This window comes from Hypanus sabinus, chromosome 16, assembly GCF_030144855.1.
Source record: "Hypanus sabinus isolate sHypSab1 chromosome 16, sHypSab1.hap1, whole genome shotgun sequence".
Lineage (NCBI taxonomy): Eukaryota > Metazoa > Chordata > Chondrichthyes > Myliobatiformes > Dasyatidae > Hypanus > Hypanus sabinus.
Window position 1 is genome coordinate 84,362,948 of NC_082721.1, and position 20,396 is coordinate 84,383,343.

General features: G+C 43.2%; 1 protein-coding gene across 1 annotated transcript in view; it reads left to right on the plus strand.

Annotated features, from left to right (window-relative positions):
* The window catches only part of LOC132405927 (suppressor of SWI4 1 homolog), an 85,772-nt gene that overhangs the window by 16,009 nt on the left and 49,367 nt on the right, over positions 1-20,396 (plus strand). Inside the window, exons 8-11 of the mRNA XM_059990907.1 lie at positions 2,298-2,421; positions 9,517-9,595; positions 10,066-10,195; positions 13,932-14,089. Coding sequence (XP_059846890.1) covers positions 2,298-2,421; positions 9,517-9,595; positions 10,066-10,195; positions 13,932-14,089 — 491 coding nt within the window. The remainder of the gene's footprint in view (positions 1-2,297; positions 2,422-9,516; positions 9,596-10,065; positions 10,196-13,931; positions 14,090-20,396) is intronic.

The following is a 20,396-nucleotide window of genomic DNA, read 5'->3' on the forward strand; positions in this document are numbered from 1 at the left end:
ATCCTCTAACTTTCAACTAACATTTGCGATACTTTGTGCTGCCTTTGACTTCCCTTGTCAGCCACATTTGCCTCATTCTCCCTTTAGAATACTTCGCCTTTGGGATGTACCTATCCAGCGTCTTCTGAATTGCCTCCGAAACTCCGGCCATTGCTGTCCCCTACTAGTGTCCCCTTCCAATCAACTTTGTCCAGCTCCTCTCTCATGCCTCTATAATTCCCTTTACTCCACTTAAATACTGGTAATCCGATTTTTAGCTTCTGCTTCCCAACCTGCAGGGTGAATCCTACCGTATTGTGATCCTTGTCTCTTGAGAGTTTCTTTATCTTCAGCTTTCCAATCAAATCTACATTAACACCCAATTTAGAATTGCTGTTCCCCTGGTGGGCTCAACCACAGGCTTCTCTAAAAGCCACGTTGTGGGCATTCTTCAAATTCCCTCCCTTGAGATCCAGCACCAACCAACCAGATCTTCCCAATCTACCCACAATTATAATCCTCCATGAGAATGGTACCATTCCCATTATTACATGCCTTTTCTATTTCCCAGCGAAATTTATATCCCACATCCTGGCTACTGTTCGGGGGCCTGCATGTAACTCTCAGCAGGGTCTTTTTACTCTTGCAGTTTCTTAATTCTACCCACAAGGACTTTACATTTTCTGATCCTATGTCACCTTTTTACAAGGATTTAATTTTGGTTTTTACCAACAGCAGCACCCCACCTCCTCTACCTACTTGCCTGTCCTTTTGATACAAGTGTATCCTTGCTCCCAACCCTAATCTTCCTTCAGCCACAACTCAGTGATGCCCACAACGCCATACCTACCAAACTCTAACTGTGCCACAAGATCATCTACCTTATTCCGTATACTGTGTGCATTCAAATAAAACACCTTCCTGTATTCATCAACCTTTCCGATTTTGCCCCCGTATTACACTTCACCTCATCCCACTGACAGTAGTTCTGCCCTGTCCATCCTCACAGATGTCATTTGATGTGGTAATTTCTCAGGGTGCATCTGAGTGGTTTACATGGTCACCCAGTTGTGTTCTTTAACTGCAGGAGCTGCTTGAGTTGTGTGACTTTGCATTTCACACATACCCGTAAAAGCACTGTGAAAGATGGCCACATCCTTCTACCGCGGAGTTGAACTCTTTCCTTAGTTCATTCCTCTCCTGAAACCGCTGCAGTGGAGGTGATGGGGACGAATAGAATTACAACATTTAAAAGGTGTTTGGACAGGAACTGGGATAGGAAAGCCGAGTAATATGACCTGAGGATGCAAATGGATTAATATCAATAATCAGATCAGTTGTTACAGACAAGGTTTCTGATTGGACTGTACTGATTCGGCTCACCTAGTTGTCTTATTTGTAAGCGTTTACTGTACATGTATAAACTCAGGCTTCTATGCTGGTTTGTTCTTCGTTAATGAGTGTGCTCATACTCGTTTACTGTTAACAAGATGTTGGAAGTGTTGAGCAACACACACAAAGTGCTGGAGGAACTCAGCAGGTCAGACAACATTTGTGGGGGGGGGAATAAACAGTCAACATTTTGGGCTGAGACCCTTCAGGACTGGAAAGGAAGGTGGCAATAGTTTGAATGCAAAGGTAGGAGGAGGGGAAGGCGTGAGATTCTGTCTAGGTAGCCTCCAACCTGCGGCATGAGCGTTGATTTCTCTAACTCCTGCTTGTATCAAATTTCGTATATTTTTCACAATGTGATGTTTTTCTCCGCCTGCTGGCAGTGTGGTTTAGCAGTTATGTACATTTTCATTGGCTAAGTATTAGTACATATGAGCTGACTATGTGCCTTAATTGGTCATTAATTGTTTTAGGAATCTGGTCTTGTCTGACATACAGAAGTGCTGGCTTTTGCAAAGGCGTTATCTTCTTCCTTTGTCTCTGTCTCTGCTCCTTTGGTTTTGAGTGCTTTGTTTCTGTTCCTTTGTTTAAACTTTAAAATAAATGATCATGAAGCAACAAGTTCTCCCTCATTCATGGAATCCTTAAAGAACCCGGGGATCAGAAAATTCACCGAGATCCCTCACCTGACTTGCTGAGTTCTTCAAGCATTATGTCTGTGTGTTGCTCGGTTAGTTATCAGAATGCTCTCTTTACTAATGTGTGCACTATGCATAATAATAATGTATTGCGATGCCCCCCACTTTCACATGTTGCTGGTAATAAAATTGAACTTTATGTTCATGTAGCAAGACGCGATCACCCTCCCTCACTGTATCCCCACTCGTCCTGCATTGGGTCGTCCTGATTTTTGTGTCCGTTTGCAGAGGAGCCAATCTGTCGGAAAGCGAGGCGGAGCAGGATGGGGAGCACAACATAACCGAGTTACCACAGCCTTACGCAGGCCGCGGGAACATCAAGGCTCAGCAGAGTGCCATTCGGCTCACAGAGGTCAGTAGGTCTTGCGCACAAGTGATTTTCTGGAAGAACTCAGTGGTTCGAGAAGCATTAATGGAAGAAGTGAAATTGTCCTAATCCAGGGTTTCAATGTGAAATGTGGACAGTTCTTTTCTCCCACAGATGCTTCTCAACTGGCTGAATTTTTCCAACACTTTGTTTGCTGCTTCAGATTCCAGCATCTGTAGCCTCTCAGTGATTTTGTACAACCCTGGAAGAGCTCAGTCAGTGCTAGCGTCCGTGTTCTTCTCGGACACAGCCAGTTTGTTCCCCACTCATACCCTGCTGACTTGGGTATGACACTTGATAGATTGTTCAGGAACGGATTCCGGATTTTACATTTCAATGCATATCCTCTGGATCAGCAAAGGAATAAGGTGCGACTAGCAGAGGAATTATCCCCACTGCCTCTCCCCATCAGCACACCACTACCCCTGTTGTGAGAGGTGTTGGAAACCACTGCCTTTTTTTTAGGTAATACTTTTCATTAGATTTGTACAAACTCTTGTATCTTTCGTGCGCACTGGTATAGCAGCTAAACTAGCGGTTCATCACTTTTTTCACTTTTCATTGGCTAAGTATTAGCACGTTACTCACATGACATAATTGTTTTAATTATGTAACCTATTAACCAATTTATCTCTATCTAAGGAATTTCTCTTATCTATAAAAGTGATAGATTTTTCAGAAGTGCCGAACTTATCCCTTTGTCTTGCAATCCTTAGCTTCAGTTCCCCTCTCAGCATCGTTTCTCGGCTCTCTTTTTAGTTTGCCTAGTGGTTGTATGTACTCTAATAAACTGAAATCTTGGAATTAAGAACGATTGCTCTTTCTGACTCCCAGAAGACCCCTAAGGATCAGAGGTTAAATGGAGGTCCAACAGAGGTGATCTCTCTTCCACAAAGCTGTGTAATGATTTTCCAATTGATGAGCACAGAATTTCCCCAAACCACCCCACCAAGAGTATGCTTTCTGTGTCTCTTTCCAATAGATATATTATTTTTGTTGTTTTCTAATCTGCTGAACCTTTCCCAGGCTCCAGGGAGTTTTGGAAGATGCATTCATGCACTGTCTTTGCAGCCTTGTCTTTGAAGATAATAAAAAGCAGGGGATGAAGACCAGGTGACTTGCCAGCCTTGAGTTTGGCCATGTTAGGTTCCACCCTGCCTTTTGCTCCAAGCTCTTTTATTGCTCATTTGCTTTCAATAACAAATCTACAGACAGATACAAAATATTTATTCAAAGTGACTTCTGTTTTCTTATTTTCTAATTCCTCAGTCTCATTCTCTGACGGGCAATCGTATGCATTTACTACTCACTTCCTCTTTACATAATCATTGCTCTTCCTGTCTGTATTTATATTAACTGCTTGTAAATCTGTGTTCTCCTTTTTTGCTGTCGTCTTTGGGTATTTCTAAAACAATTCACCTAACTCTAGTTTGCTGCTAATCTTCATTACATTTCCTTTCTTTTTGATGTCATGACCTCCTTATTTTACCAGGGCTTGTTCAAGTCTCTCGTGGAAGTATCTCATTAAGTGGTCACACAGGCAGGCGCTGATCAAACATCTTACTTTTTAACCTGCTCTGACAGTCCACATTTATCTTGCAGGCTGCCCCCCAGCACAATCTTCTGACTGTGTTGGTTGTTGAGACAAAGCAATACATTTTCACTGTTTGCTTCTATGTTAATCTGATAAATAAGGGTCATCTTTAATTTTTTCTTTGTGCAGACTCCAATAGTGCACCGTTTACAAATGCCGCCTGGCTCGCTTGGTGACATTGGCTGCTCCTTTTTCAGTTGCCCCCACTCTCTTTCAACTCACAGGGCCCCCAGTTTTAACACTCCCTTTTAATTTATCTGGCTCACAGGAAAACGTATCATTGAACTGATTAACATTTTTTTTAAATAATGGATTAATGGGGTGTCGAGATAGTCTGGAGATTCAAATCAGTCCAGCCCAACCATAGTCCTGAACGTGCTGGATGATCGGAGTTTTAGTATCATTGACAATACTTGTGTGTGGAGCTACTATCTTCATCTTCAGTTTTTCACAAATGGAATGTGAGATGTTACGTTACGATCGTTCTTCCCCTGGGGCAACCTGTACAATGAGACCATTAGTTGATCCTGCCGTTATTTCTTTTTAGTGAAAGATACAGTACGGTAATGGGCCCGTCTAACCCAACGAGCCTGTGCCACCCTCTTACACCCATGTGACTGATTAAACTACTAACCGGTACACCTTTGGGTTGTGAGAGGAAACCAGGACACACAGACGAAAGCCGTACGTCGCAGGGAGAGTGTGGACATTCTTTACAGACTGCGGTGGGAATTGAGCCCGGTTTGCTGTTGCTGTAATAGTGTTCTCATGTTACCATGCTAAACTTAATCACGTTACTTAGACAATAGACAGTAGGTGCAGGAGTAGGCTATTCAGCCCTTCTAGCCAAAACCGCCATTCACTGTGATCATGGCTGATCATACACAGTCAGTACCCTGTTCCTGCCCTCTCCCCATAGCCCTTGACCCTGCTATCTATAAGAGCTCTATCTAACTCTCTTTTGAATGCATCCAGAGACTTGGCCTCCACTGCCTTCTGGGGCAGAGCATTCCACATATCCACCACTCTCTGGGTGAAAAAGTTTTTCTGCATCTCTGTTCTAATGGCCTACCCCTTATTCTTAAACTGTGGCCTCTAGTTCTGGACTTGCCCATCAGCGGGAACATGCTTCCTGCCTTCAGCATGTCCAATCCCTTAATAATCTTATATGTTTCAATCAGATCCCCTCTCATCTTTCTAAATTCCAGTGTATACAAGCCCAGTCACTCCAATCTTTCAACATATGACAGTCCCGTCATTCCGGGAATTAACCTTGTGAACCTACGCTGCACTCCCTCAATAGCAAGAATGTCCTTCCTCAAATTTGGAGATACAAAATTACAATACTCCAGGTGGGGTCTCACCAGGGCCCTGTACAGCTGCAGAAGGACCTCTTTGCTCCTATACTTAATTCCTCTTGTTATAAAAGCCAGCATGCCATTAGCTTTCTTCACTGCCTGCTGTACTTGCATGCTTGCTTTATTGACTGATGTACAAGAACATCTAGATCTCATTGTACTTCCCTTTTTCCTAACTTGACTCCATTTAGATAGTAATCTGCCTTCCTGTTCTTGCCGCCAAAGTGGATAACCTCACATTTATCCACATTAAACTGCATCTGCCATACATTTGCCCACTCACCTAGCCTGTGTCCAAATCACCCTGCATTCTCATAACATCCTCCTGACATTTCATACTGCCACTCAGCTTTGTGTCATCAGCAAATTTGCTAATATTACTTATAATCCCTTCATCTAAATCATTAATGTATATTGTAAACAGCTGCGGTCCCAGCATGGAACCTTGCGGTACCCCAATGGTCACAGCCTGCCATTCCGAAAGGGACCCGTTAATCACTACTCTTTGTTTCCTGTCAGCCAGCCAATTTTCAATCCATGTCAGTACTCTGCTCCCAATACCATGTGCCCTAATTTTGCCCACTAATCTCCTATGTGGGAGTTTATCAAAGGCTTTCTGAAAGACCAGGTACACTACATCCACTGGTTCTCCCTTATCCATTTTCATAGTTACATCCTCAAAAAACTCCAGAAGATTAGTCAAGCATGATTTTCCCTTCGTAAATCCATGCTGACTCGGACTGATCCTTCTACTGCTATCCAAATGTGTCGTAATTTTACACCAGTATTTTTCCCACTACTGACATCAGGCTAACCGGTCTATAATTCCCTATTTTCTCGCTCCCTCCTTTCTTGAAAAGTGGGACAACATTAGCCACCCTCCAATCCGCAGGAACTGATCCTGAATCTATAGAACATTGGAAAATGATTACCAATGTGTCCACGATTTCTAGAGCCACCTCCTGATGGATGCAGACCATCAGGTCCCGGGGACTTATCAGCCTTCAGACTCAACAGTCTATCCAACACCGTTTCTTGCCTAATATAAATTTCCTTCAGTTCATCCAATGCCCTAGTTCCTTTAGCCACTATTACATCTGGAAGATTGTTTGTGTCTTCGCTAGTGAAAACAGATCCAAAGTAACTGTTCAACTCATCTGCCATTTCCTTGTTCCCCATAATAAATTCACCCGTTTCTGTCTTCAATGGCCCAATTTTGGTCTTAACTATTTTTTTTCTTTTCACATACCTGAAGAAGCTTTTACTATCCTCCTTTATATTCTTGGCTAGTTTACCTTCGTATCTCATTTTTTCTCCATGTATTGCCTTTTTTTAAAATCTTTTGTTGCTCTTTAAAAGCTTCCCAGTCGTCCGGTTTCCTGCTCATCTTTGCTATGTTATACTTCTCTTATTTTTATACTGTCGTTTATTTCCCTCATCAGCCACAGCCGCCCGTTCCTCCCCTTAGGATCTTTCTTCCTCTTTGGAATGAACCGATCCTGCACCTTCTGCGTAATTCCCAGAAATACCTGCCATTGTTGTTCCATTGTCTTCCCTGCTGGGGTATTGTTCCATTGAACTTTGGCCAGCTCCTCTCTCATAGCTCCATAGTTCCCTTTGTTCAACTGTAATACTGATACATCTGATTTTCCCTTCTCCTTGTCAAATTGTAGGTTAAAACATATCATATCATGGTCACTACCTCCTAATGGCTCCTTTACCTCGCGGTCCCTGATCAAATCCGGTTCATTGCACAACACTAAATCTAGAATTGCCTTCTCCCTGGTAGACTCCAGTACAAGCTGTTCTAAGAATCCATCTCGGAGGCACTTCACAAACTCCCTTTCTTGGGGTCCAGTACCATTCTGATTCTCCCGGTCTACCTGCATGTTGAAATCCCCCATGACAACTGTATCATTACCTTTGCGACATGCCAATTTTAACTCTTCATTCAACTTACACCCTACATCCAGACTGCTGTTTGGGGGCCTGCAGATAACTCCCATTTGGGTCTTTTTGCCCTTAGAATTTCTCAGTTCTATCCATACTGATTCCACATCCCCTGATTCTATGTCCCCCATCGCAAGGGACTGAATATCATTCCTCAACAACAGAGCCACCCCACCCCCTCTGCCCGTCAGTCTGACCTTTCGATAAGACGTATATCCTTGAATATTCATTTCCCAGTCCCTGTCCGCTTGAAGCCATGTCTCTGTTATTCCCACAACATCGTACTTGCCAATTTCCAACTGAGCCTCAAGCTCATCTACTTTATTCCTCATACTTCGTGCATTCATATATAATACTTTTAATTCATTACTCCCCTCTCCTTTCATATCAATTCCTATTTCACTTGGCCATACTGTATGATCTCTTCTTGAGCTTTCTGCTCCATTGATTCTGTTAATCATTAAAATTGATTTGTCCAATCTGTATGAAAATTCAAGTCACCCACAATTATAGCAGTGTCTTCCTTTAGGGCCAAATTATTAATTTCTACCTTGTCCAACGCATTATCATCACAGAGTGTGTGAGTTACTGCCACTATTGACTCTAGCTATTTTTTTTGTATCCACCTACATTTCCTTTTTGTCTAACCTTTTGAAATAACAAGAACTTCCTTCTCAGCAAAGTCTCTATTAATACACTTTCATTTCTGTTTGCTGTTAACTTGGGTAAATGATTGCATTTTGAGCCCTTAAAGAATTTGGCAAAATGCACGGAGAACAGAAGAGATTCTGCATTTGCTAGAAGTCCAGATTAACACAGAAAGTGCTGGAAGAACTCAGCAGGTCAGGTAGTATCTATGGAGAGAAGTGAACAGTCAACATTTCAGGTTGAAACCCTTCATCCGGACAGAAGGATTCTGATGAAGTATTTTTATTGACACAGTGTAGAATAGGCTCTTCGAGCCACGCCACCCGGAATTCCCCCAATTTAATCCTAGCCTATTGCTGGGGCAATTTATAATGACCAAATAGCCTACCAACTGGTACATCTTTGGGTTGTGGAAGGAGACCCATGCAGCCAGGGGGAGAACGCACAAACTCCTTACAGGAAGCAGCAGGAATTGAACCTGGCTGTGGATATTGTGAAGTGTTGTGCTAACCACTGCACTACCGTGCCGTCCCAATCGAACATACCATCCTTCAATCAACCACTCATGGTGAAAATACTGGAAAGATGTTTTCCAAACTCTATCCTAAATACTTAATTACAATCTGGAACCTAACCCTTTGATTGCACTTTCCGGCACCTCCGGAGAGGGGGACACGCACCTAAGTCCGACCAAACGTCGCACACTGTCTTTTGCCTCTCTTTTGGCCAGGCGCGCGCAGTCTTGCTCAGGTGGAGGGATTCTGCTGGGCCCACCCACACTCAGTGGCTCAGGGACATCATGTCCTGTCTATACTCTGAGAAGATCCATTATTTAACTCCCAATTCGGGCATAAAGTTCCAAAAGGTGTAGGGGCCCTTTCTTGAGTATTTTCAGAATTCCCAGCCAAACTAAAGGTTCATCCCTTCTCCCTCTTCTCTGCACACAATTCCCTGACTTTCAGCATTCTCCGGTAAAATTCCACGAACTCAGACATGTAAACATACAACAGTTTACGTGTTAGGAAAATACACCTTCTCTATACCAATGCAGCTCTGTGGGGATAAAGGTTCTGTTTAACTCTTTTTGCTAATGCAATGATGGCTTGGAGATGGGAATTGGGAGGGGTGGTTCAGGGCAGGGAGGCAACCAAAGCATGATTGTACTATGGGTGCATCTCCTTCATAGATGTGAATTGCACAAATTGCACATTTGTTATGTACTGCACAAGCCTCCTTTGTACTATGCTTCCTTGATTTAAAAAAAACCAATAAAAGTATTGCTGAGAAAAAACATTCATGGTGAATGCTTAAACGTTAGAAAGAGTAGAGGTCCAATTGGAACTTCAGGACTACATACAAAAGTGGTTAAAAAAAATCAGAGAGTAAGATCCTTGCATTCCAATCTAGTAGTCTTGTGCGGTCTCAGAATTATGTGATGCACCCCTGAATACCCATGGTATCTCTGCAAGGAGTTTCAGTTGTGGAGGTATCACCGCTAATCTGTGTGCCTGTGTAATTCTCTTCTCGTAGATTGGTCCCCGCTTAACCCTGGAGTTGGTGAAGATTGAGGAGGGAATGTGTGGTGGAGAAGTGATGTACCATTCATTTGGTGAGTACCAGTGACACAACTCCACCCGGCATTGGAGATGGTGGCAGGTGCGCTGGGCTGACACCTTCGGAAATGTTTTAAAAGACTTGCAGTGAAATCAGGCGACTGAGTACTGGGTGCTTTGGAAATCATTGACAAGATCAAAGACGAGATTTTTGTAAACATCTTAATATTTGGGAATGGTGGTGTTTGGTCTTGCAGCTTTAGTTTCTGGTCTTGTTTGGTGGATTTCGAGCTCCTTTCTGGGGAACGCGCTAAGACGGTAGTGCGATATTAATACGCAGCAGCCTCTCCGGACTCTGGATTGGGGATTGCCGAGCGTTATGTGGATTTTCTGGTGTAGTCTGTTTTGTCGTGTGCTTTTGTGATATCATTCTGGGGGAGCGTTGTCTCATTTTTTAACTGCATTGCATTTGTGGTTTCTAAATGACAATAAACTGAATCTGAATGTGCTTGATCCTTTATTGCAGTTGAAAAGTCAGAGGAGGAAATCCAGCAGCTGCTTGAGCAGAAAGAGAAGCGACAGAAACTAAAGGAGGAGAGAAAGAAAAAGCAAGAGGAAAATATTCGGCGCAAGAAGAAGGAGCGGGAACTGCACAAGTAAGTGTGGTAACGTGCACGCACCTTCGCCTCTGCTGCTCACCCAGGGAGCAGGGGCCAGCAGTGCAAGTTCCTGGGTGTCAGCCTCCGAAGATCTATCCTGGTCCAGCCGTATCGATGCAGTTACGAAGAAAACACACCTAACGGTTATACAGTATTTCATTTGGAGTCTGAGGAGGTTTGGTATGTCACCAAAGACTCAGTTCAATAAAGTTCCAAATGCGTATGCAACCTTGGGATTCGTTTTCCCGTGGTGCACTCAGCAAATCTGTAGAATAGTAACTAAAACAGCATCAAAGAAAGATCAACCTGAATGCAGGAGACTATCAACAGAGACTCAAGCAGCTTTCTATAGGCATACCATGAAGACCATTCTGTCTGGTTGCATAAGCAAACCATCAACACTGCTTCACTGTTGTATAGAACACAGAACAGTTCAGGCCTCTCAGCCCACGATGTTGTGCCAACTTTATAGCTTACTCTAAGGTTAATCCCTCCTACATAACCCTCCATTTTCCTAACACTCATGTGCCTATCAATAAGTCTCTAAGTGTCCCTACTATACCTGCCTGTACCACCACACCCAACAGTATGTTCACGCACCCACTGCTCTCTGTATAAAATCCTATCTCTGACATTCTTCCCCCCTCCCCCCATACGTTTCTCCAGTCACCTTACAATTATGCCCCCTAGTTAGCCATTTCCATCCTGGGGAAAATAGCTCCAGATATCCGATCGATCTATGCCTCGTATTTTATACACCTGTCGAGTAACTTCTCATCTCTTTCTCTCCGAAAAGATAAGCTCTGGCTCACTCAACCTTTCCTCATAAGACACGCTCTCTAATCCAGTCAGCAACCTGGCAAGTCTCCTCTGCACCCCCCTCCCCCAAAGCCTCCTTGTTCTTCCTATCACGAGGGGGCATGATATTCTTTTGCAGAATTCCTTAGCGGTCAGGTTGACATATAAAGACTGGGGTAGTTTCACCCCTCTTTAGAAAAGAGCATCCAAGCTGACTCTCTTTTTGCACTATTGATTTAATTTAATTGTTTATATATATTTCAATTTATAATTTTTATTATTTTTTATTTGTTGATTGAGATACAGAACAGAATAGACCCTGTTGGCCCTTCGAGCCACACCGCCCAGTAATCCCCCATTTAAACTGAGCCTAATCGTGGGACAATTTGCAATGACCAATTAACCTACTAACTGGTATGTTTTTGGACTATGGAAGGAAACCAGAGCACCTGGAGGAAACCCACGCAGTCATGGGGAGGACGTACAGACTTCTTAAGGCAGTGGTGGGAATTGAACCTGGGTCGCCTATACTGTAAACATTGTGCTAACCACTATGCTACCGTGCTCTGCATCGCACTGTAAAGCTGCCATGATACAAAAATTCCATGATGTCTCAGTGATATTAAACCTGATTCTGACTCCTCTTTACTGCTCTGGGGAGTGAATTTGGTGCATTGTTTCCTGTTTCACCTGCTTTAGTCTGGTCTGCGGGGTCGGTGTCACACTGCAGAAACACATCAACTTGTGCCCCCTCATTAATAGGAGCACACCCAGTCTCCACAATCGCTGTGCATTCATTCCAGTTTCACTTGTTGGCAGGAAAGTGGCAGTGCTGATATCTGCCTGCCTCCACACGCACTGCCTGGCAGCAAAAACTTTGGTTGGCATGCAGCGTGCAGTCCCAATCCAAACCCCGCCCATAATAAAAAGATGCATGATGGTATCCTTGCGATCAAATGAAACGAGCTGACCTTCCACAACCCGTGGACAGTGAGATGCTCTCACGCCAGTCTGGCACCAGCCAGGTGGTTACAAAAACGTGACAATGGATGATAAATTTTGAAATCCTCACAGATCTGGTGTTCACATCGGTACAAGTTGACCACCCCTTGTCCTAAATTCCAAAATCCAAATGCAGATTGTTGGGTTTTTTTTTAGTGCTGACGTGACATCAGAAATGGGAACGGGACTCTGGGAAAGTTCTCGGGTGATGCATGGGTCTCTGTGCACCACGGAGTTCTGAGGAGGGACGTCTCGTGTAGTGAACAGAAGCTGATGAAAAGTAGAACACTGCGTTAAAGCGAAAAACGCAGATCTGGATCACGTATCGTCATGTCAGAGTGAACATGTGTTAATTGTGAAACAAGCAAAGACCTATTGTGAAAAACTAAAGATTAAACATGATTGTGAATATTCAGCAGGAATTTAAGAAAAGGGATGCATTACATTCTTGAAGCATTGCTGATAAAAATCTAACAACAGAATAAGTCTACAATGCTGATTGTTTTCATAATTTACATAAAGTTTGCATGTTCTCGCAGGTTGCTGGGCGGTACTCTACTGAAAGGGCTATTTCACTCTGTATCTAAATGGGTAGATGGACAGATAAAAGTAGTTACATTCTGCCTGGCAAGACGATGTTCAATTCAGCCAACGCATAGTTAAGGGATTATGTAACTTAAGATCATAAGGACTAGAAGGTTTATGGTGAGAAGGGAAAGGCTTAAGAGTCTGAGGGGAAACTTCTTCATGTAGATGGCGATGTGTAAATGGACAGAGCTCCCAGAGGAATTGATTGAGGCAGGTATAATAACAACACTTTTTAAAAAATCACTTGGAGAAGTACATAGTAGTGAAAGGTTGGCAGGAGCATGCATTGGTCATCATGGACAAGTTGGGCCAAAGGGCTGGTTTCTGTGCTGTATTACTTTGACTCTATACTTGTCATTTGTCTATTATGTTTAGCTAGGTCTTGTAACAGAACCAAAAAAAAAAATGCAGTGGATCTGATCAAAGGCACGTTTATTGCTTGCAAGGGGAAGAGCCTCCAATCTTCACGAATGGCAGATTAACAGCTTACAAAGTTCATATTTTTTATACAGGTGTTCAGGCTACTCTTTGGCTATTATCTGTTCTGGGGCTCAGCTCCTCTACTGCACCTCAGCTGTAGTACTCAAGGCCAGCGATATATCAACCTCCCCTTGGCATTACGTGCCTGTTGATACGTACACACTTAGCTTATAGCAAAACACTCTGCAGTAACACATGTTCCATTTTGTCACCTTGCAAGATTGAATCCATTAAAAATCTCAATTTTTTCAATCTGCACACTTTCCAGATGAAAGGTCTCAAGCCGAAATGTCAGCTGTTTATTTCCCTTTGTTGATGCAGTCTTACCCACCGAATTCCTCCAGCAGTTTGTGTTTTTGAAGGTTTAGTGACTGTTGGTTTCACCGTAGAGAAAGGCTGTCGGGTATTCATTGTGAGCTGAGGCATTTGTGGTTTTAAAGGTTCGCTTCACAAAACTCTAGGCTGGTAGGCTAATGCACCATTATTGAAGGTGCTGCCTTTCAGACCAAGTCTCAGCCAAGATCCTGTCTGCATTCAGATGGATGAAAAGGTCGAAGAACACTGTTTTGAATATGGGCATAGGAATTGTACCTAATATTCTGACCAATATTTTATCAATAAACATTATCATACCAAAAGGTGCAAATACGGTCATTATCAAAACACTATTTGTAAGATGTTTACCTGTTTAAGTTGCTGCTGTTGTTTCCAAAAACAATGACTACATCTGAAAGCTGATTTAGTTCTAAAGTAGCTGCAGACAACTGTAGAGATGCAAGCCTTTTGAAGGAAATTTTATGGAAACATGGACCTTTATTAACAGTATAATATAACCTGCAATTTAATTTGTTCCTTTTTATTCCAGGAAAAAGAGTTTGGAAGGAATTAGGAGGAACAAGGCTGAAGGAGACAGTGAGGTTGAAGACCCAGGCACAGGGGAGAACCAGGGTCAAAGTGACAAGTCTGAGGACGAATCGGACCGGGAGCATTACAGACAAGAAGTTGGAGTTGAACCAGATGAAGGTAACTGTTATATTTCATTTTGGGCCATTCAATGCCTTGAGCCTGTTTTGCCTCTCAGTAAGGAAGATCTGTAACCTAACCCCATGTAGACGGTGCTGAAATGATTTTGTCCTCTAGGTGCTGCAATATCTGTCTTATCTCTAGTTCCTGTACTTTCATCAAATTTGTTTTAACCAAGTGTTTTGATAATGTCAGTTTATAATTAACTCGAGTGTTAATCATAAACAGCTTACAATTCCTAGTGCCTTGTTACCTTCTGTCCAGAATTGTAACTGCATTACAGGTCCCACCCAGGTTACAAATGTACGGGTGTCTAGGAGATTGGCAGGAAGCTTTTGCTGGCTGCTGCAGAGCTTTAGACTTCTACCTGGATGCTCAGTTCTCAGCTGAAATTCTGACTACAAATTGTTTGGATACTCAGGAACAAACTTGTTCTAGATTAGATTAGATTCGATTCAACTTTATCCTCATTGCGCCGAGCACAGATACAAAGCCAATGAAATACAGATAGCATCTAACCAGAAATGCAAAGAACAGTGTTATTTACAAAATAACTGTGAATAAAAAGTAAGTGCTGCAGCACACAAATGTAAAAGTACTGAGACAGTACAATATGGGAGCAATACTGCTTAGCGCTGTGATGTGAGGTTCAGCAGGGTCACAGCCTCAGGGAAGAAGCTCGTCCTGAGCCTGCTGGTGCGGGAGCAGAGGCTCCTGTAGCGCCTACTGGATGGGAGGAGAGTAAAAAGTCCATGGTTAGGGTGAGATGCATCCTTGATAATGCTTTTCGCCCTGCCCAGGCAGTGTTTATGGAAGATGTTCTCAATGGTGGGGAATTGGGTGCCGATAATACGCTGGGCAGTTTTCACCAGACACTGGAGTGCTTTGTGGTCCAATACGGGACAATTGCCATACCGTACTGAGATGCAGTTGGTGAGTATGCTCTCAATGGGACAGCGGTAAAAGTCCGTCACTATCCTGGGACAGAGGTGAGCTTTCTTGATGCTCCACAGGAAATAAAGGTGCTATTGTGTCCTTTTGATCAGGATGGAGGAATTCAGGGACCAGGTGAGATCCTCGAAAATGTGGACACCAAGGAATTTGAAGCTTGATACATGCTCCACTACAGCTCTGTTGATGTAGATGGGGATGTGAGTGTGGCTCCTAGCATGCCTGAAGTCCACAATGATCTCCTTGGTCTGATGGGTGTTAAGGGCCAGTTTGTTGTCGGCACACAAAGCGGCCAGATGCTGGACCTCGTCCCTGTAGGCCGTCTTGTCATCCCCTCTGATCAGGCCAACCACCGTGGTGTCATCTGCAAACTTGATCATGGAGTTAGAACCATGTACAGGATTGCAGTCATAGGTGAAAAGTTCTGGGCTACGTGATGATCGGCTGTCACATTGTGGCAGTGTATGGGGTGACTGGTGAAAGGAGACTGGTCTGTAGACTTCTCCTTTGAGATGACTACAGGTGAAATGAATGCATCTGTCATTTCTATTTTGATTTGCTTTCTGAGAAGCACTCTTTATAGGGGTAAATAAGTAAATAACCTGTGGTGTGTCAAAATTTGCACAAACAAGTCCAAGTTTGTTAGGCAGCTCCTGCATCCACTCATGCAAAGCTCACTCAAAAATCTGCTTTGACATTTATCCAATAACAATACTCAAATTGCATGTAATAGATAGAATTATTGCAATATGCTTTGCATAATGATTATCTACATCACGCAACAAGTTCTGATATGTTCACACAATCACCTTACTTGCTCCCAATCATTTAAACAAAGACAGGAGATTCTTCAGGGAAGTCCGTACAATTTCTCTGGTGTATTGGCAGGATGCACTTAGCAGGGATGATGGCAAAACAGCAGTGGCTGGAATTTCTAGAAGCAATTCGGAAGGTTACAGGGTAGATTCATCCCAAGGAGAAAGTAGTATTCTAAAGGCAGGATGATGCAACCGTGGCTGACAGAGAAGTCAAAGCCAAAGAGAGAGCATATAATCGAGCAAAAGTTAATGGGAAGTTAAAGGATTGGGAAGTTTTTAAAAAATAACCAAAGGCAACTAAATAAGTCATAAAGAAGGAAAAGTTGGAATATGAAGGTAAACTCTGGAATAATAAAGAGGATTTGAAGTTTCTTCAGGAATATAAAGTGTAAAAGAGAGGCAAGAGTAGGTAACGGGCCACTGGAAAATGATAACCAAAAAGGTAGTAATGGGAGCAAGGAAATGACAGATGAATTGAATAAGTATTCTGCATCAGTCTTCCTTCCGAGAGTTTCGGGGCAAAAGTGAGTAAAGTTGCCATTATAGGGAGAAGGGGCTTGGGAAACTAAAAGGTGTGAAGGTAGATAAAGTCACTTGAACCAGATGGTGTGCACCCCAGGGTTCTGAAAGAGGTGGCTGAAGAGCTTATGGAGGCATTAGTAATGATCTTTCTAGAATCACTAGATTCTGGAATGGTTCCAGAGGACTGTAAAATTGCAAATCTCATTCCACTCTTCAAGAAGGGAGAGGGGCAGAAGAAAAAGAACTGTGGGCTAGTTTGTTTAACCTCGGTGGTTGGGAAGATGTTGGAGTTAATTGTTAAGGATGTGGTTTCTTGAAGGCACATGATAAAATACGCCGAAGTCTGCATGGTTTCCTCAAGGGATAATCTTGCCAAACAAATCCTTTGGAATTATTTGAAGAAATAACAAGCAGGATAGACAAAGAAGAATTGGTGTATATTGTGTACTTGGATTTTTAGAAGGCCTTTGGCAAGGTGTCACACATGAGACTGCTTAACAAACTACGAACCATGGTATTACAGGGAAGATTCAAGCATGAATAAAACAGTTTCTGATTGGCAGGAGGCAAAGAATGGGAATAAAAGGAGCCTTTTCTGGTTGGCTGCCAGTGACTAGTGGTGTTCCTCAGGGGTCTGTAATAGGACCACATCTTTTTACGTTAAACGCCAATGATTTATGTGACAGAAGTGATGGCTCTGTGGCCACGTTTGCAGACGATACGGATATAGGTGGAGTGGCAGATAGTGTTGAGGAAGCAGAGAAACTACAGAAGGATTTAGATGATGAGAATGGCAAAGAAGTGGCAGGTGGAATACATTGTCCGGAATTGTATTGTTGTGCACTTTGGTCGAAGAAACAAAAGCATAAAATATTATCTGAATGATGAGAAAATTCAAAAAATCTGAGGTGCAAAGTGACTTGGGAGTCCTGGCGCAGGATTTCCTAAAGGCTCATTTGCAGGTTTGAGGAAGGCAAACGTGATGTTAGCATTTGTTTCAAGAGGACTGGAATATAAAAGCAAAGTTGGAATTTTGAAGCTTATGTAGTAAAAATGGATGTGCTGACATTGGCAAGGGTTTAAAAGAAGTTCATGAAAATTATTCCGGGATTGAAAGACTCATCTTATAAGGAGCATTTGATGGCTCTGGACCTGTACTCACTGGAATTAAAATGTTTGAGGTTTCTCATTGAAACCTACCAGATCTTGAAAGGCCTCGATGGGTGGATGTGGAGAGGATGTTTCCTATGGTGAGGGAATCTTAGACCAAACGACGCAGCCTCAGAGTAGAGGAGGGTCCATTCTGAATGGAGATGGGAAGGAATTTCTTTAGCCAGTGACTGGTGAATAGGTGGCATTTGTTGCCACAGGTAGTTGTGTAGGCCTAGTCTTAGGGTATATTTAAGGCATGGGTTGATGGATTTTTGATTAGTCAGGGCATGAAGGGATACAGGGAGAAGGCAGGAGATTGGGGCTGAGGGGGAATTGGTTCAGCCATGATGAAATGGCGGAGCCAACTCGATGGCCAAGTGGCCTAATTCTGCTCCTCTATCTTACAGTATCCTGAGCCAACAGTAATTCTGGCCCTGGACTTAAATAAACTTAGTTCATTTTCAATATGCATGCTCTAACATTCTTGCTTGAATCAATTATGGTCAAAAGTGCGACGCCTGAAATACACAGCTACAAGTTATGTCCAAATTCAGAAGGGTGTGCTGTAAAATAACAGTTTCCCAGTCCTTTCAGAGAAATGCCAAAAATGTTAATGTCCCAGAACCAGCTCTGAGTAAGCTCTCAGTAGATTAGTGATTAATTTGTGCAGTGTGTACTTGATATCGTGTGTCCCAAAGCAGCTGAACAACGTGGGAAGAGCAATTTTAAATTATCTTGTGGGAAACTCACAAGCAATAACAGCTTTAAATTTGAGCTGATTTTCCTGACTGGAGAGTTAGCACCAGTATCTTACATCTCTGTAGCACGCTTAAAATCTCCCAATATTCCAAAGCACACAGATAGGTAGAACATAGAATAGTACAGCCTGGGAACAGACCATTCAGCCCACAATGTTGTGCTGGATCAGCTAAAAAGAGATCAAAAACACCCACACACTAATCCCTCCTACCCACACAATGTCCATATCCCTCCATCTTCCTCGCATTCATGTGCCTATCTACATGTCTCTTAAAAGCCTCTAATGTACTTGCCTCCACCGCCATACTGGGCACTCCGTTCCAGGCATCCACCACTCTGAGTGAAAAAGAACTTAACCCTCACATCTTCTTTGAACCTAAACCCTCTTCCTTTCATTTTGACATTTCAACCCTGGGAAAAAGATGCTCCCCTGTCTACTCTCTCTATGCCTCTCATTATCTGATAAACCTCTATCAGATTTGCCCTCGGCTCTGCCACTCCAGAGAAAACAACCCAAGTTTGTCCGGCCTCTCGTGATAGCACATGCCCTCTAAACTAGGAAGCATCTTGATAAACCTCTTTTGCACTTTCTCCAAAGCCTCAACGTCTTTCCTATAGTGGGGGCAACCAGAACATTTTTAAACCTAATCTCATACATGCCATCTCAGTGGGTATTAGGACAGGTGACTAAAAGCTAGTTCAGAGTTGAGTGTGAGTCTTAAAGAAAGGCAGAGTGCTTTGAGATGGAATTCCAGAATTTAGGACCTTAAAATAGAGGAACAATTAAATTGTGGGTGAGAGAAGGCCAGAGTAAGAGGACAATAAAGTTCTCTGAGAGTTGTAGGGTTGGAGGAAATGGGAAGGGATGTAACTGTGGGAATTGTATGAAAGGATGAGAATTTTGAAGTCAAGATGTTCCCTAGCAAAGATCCAATTTAGACCATTAGGGCTGATGGGTCAGGAGGTTGGTGTGAATTACAACACAGTAGAGTTGTGGATGATGTGATGATGGGATGTGGAAACCTTGGTGCAGAAAAGGTTCACCACGATGCTTTCTGGATCAGATGGTTTGAGCTGGAAGGAAAATTTCTGTTTTCTCCGGAGCATCAGAAGTTGAGGTAAGACCAGAAGACATAGGAGCAGAATTAGGCCATTTGGCCCATCAGGTCTGCTCTACCATTCAACCATGGCTGATCCTTTTTTTCTGCTCTTCAGCCCCATTCCCCGGCCTCCTCCCCTTAATGCCATGTCCAATCAAGAACCTCTCAAGCTCTGATTAAATACACCCAATTACTTGGCCTCCACAGCTTCCTGTGCTAATAAATTCCACAAATTCACCACACTCTGGTTAAATAAATTTCTCCGCAACTCTATTTTAAATGGACGCCCTTCTATCCTGAGTTTGTGCCCTATGTCCTAGACTCCCCTACCAAGGAAAGCATTCTTTCCACATCGACTCTGTCTAGGCCTTTCAACGTTCGAAAGGTTTCAATGAGATCCTCGCTCATCCTTCTAAATTCCAGTGAGTACAGACCCACAGGCATCAAACATTCCTCCTGTGATAATCCTTTCATTCCCGCAATCATCCTTGTGAACCTCCTCTGAACCTCTTAAATGCCAGAATATATTTTAGATGAGGAGCCCAAAACTGTTCACAGTACTTAAGGTGAGGCCTCGCCAGTGCCTTATAAAACCTCATCATCACTTTCCAACCTCTTGAAATGAATGCTAACATTGCTAAGATCTGATAGAAATTTATGTAATCACAGATGGAGTATACAGAATCTTTATCAGAAGGTGGACATGTCAAACACTGAAAGAGATGCATTGAAAATAAAGGAGGGGAAAATTTAAAGGAGATTGAGCTCTCTCTCCTCCCTCTCTCTCCTCCCTCTCTCCCCCCTCTCTCTCCCCCCTCTCTCTTCCCCCTCTCTCTCCCTCTCTCCCCCCTCTCTCTCCCCTCTCTCCCCCCTCTCTCCCCCCTCTCTCCCCCCTCTCTCCCCCCTCCCCCTCTCCTCCCCCCTCTCTCCCCCTCTCTCCCCCCCTCTCTCTCCCCCCTCTCTCCCCCTCTCTCCCCCTCTCTCCCCCCTCTCCCCCTCTCTCCC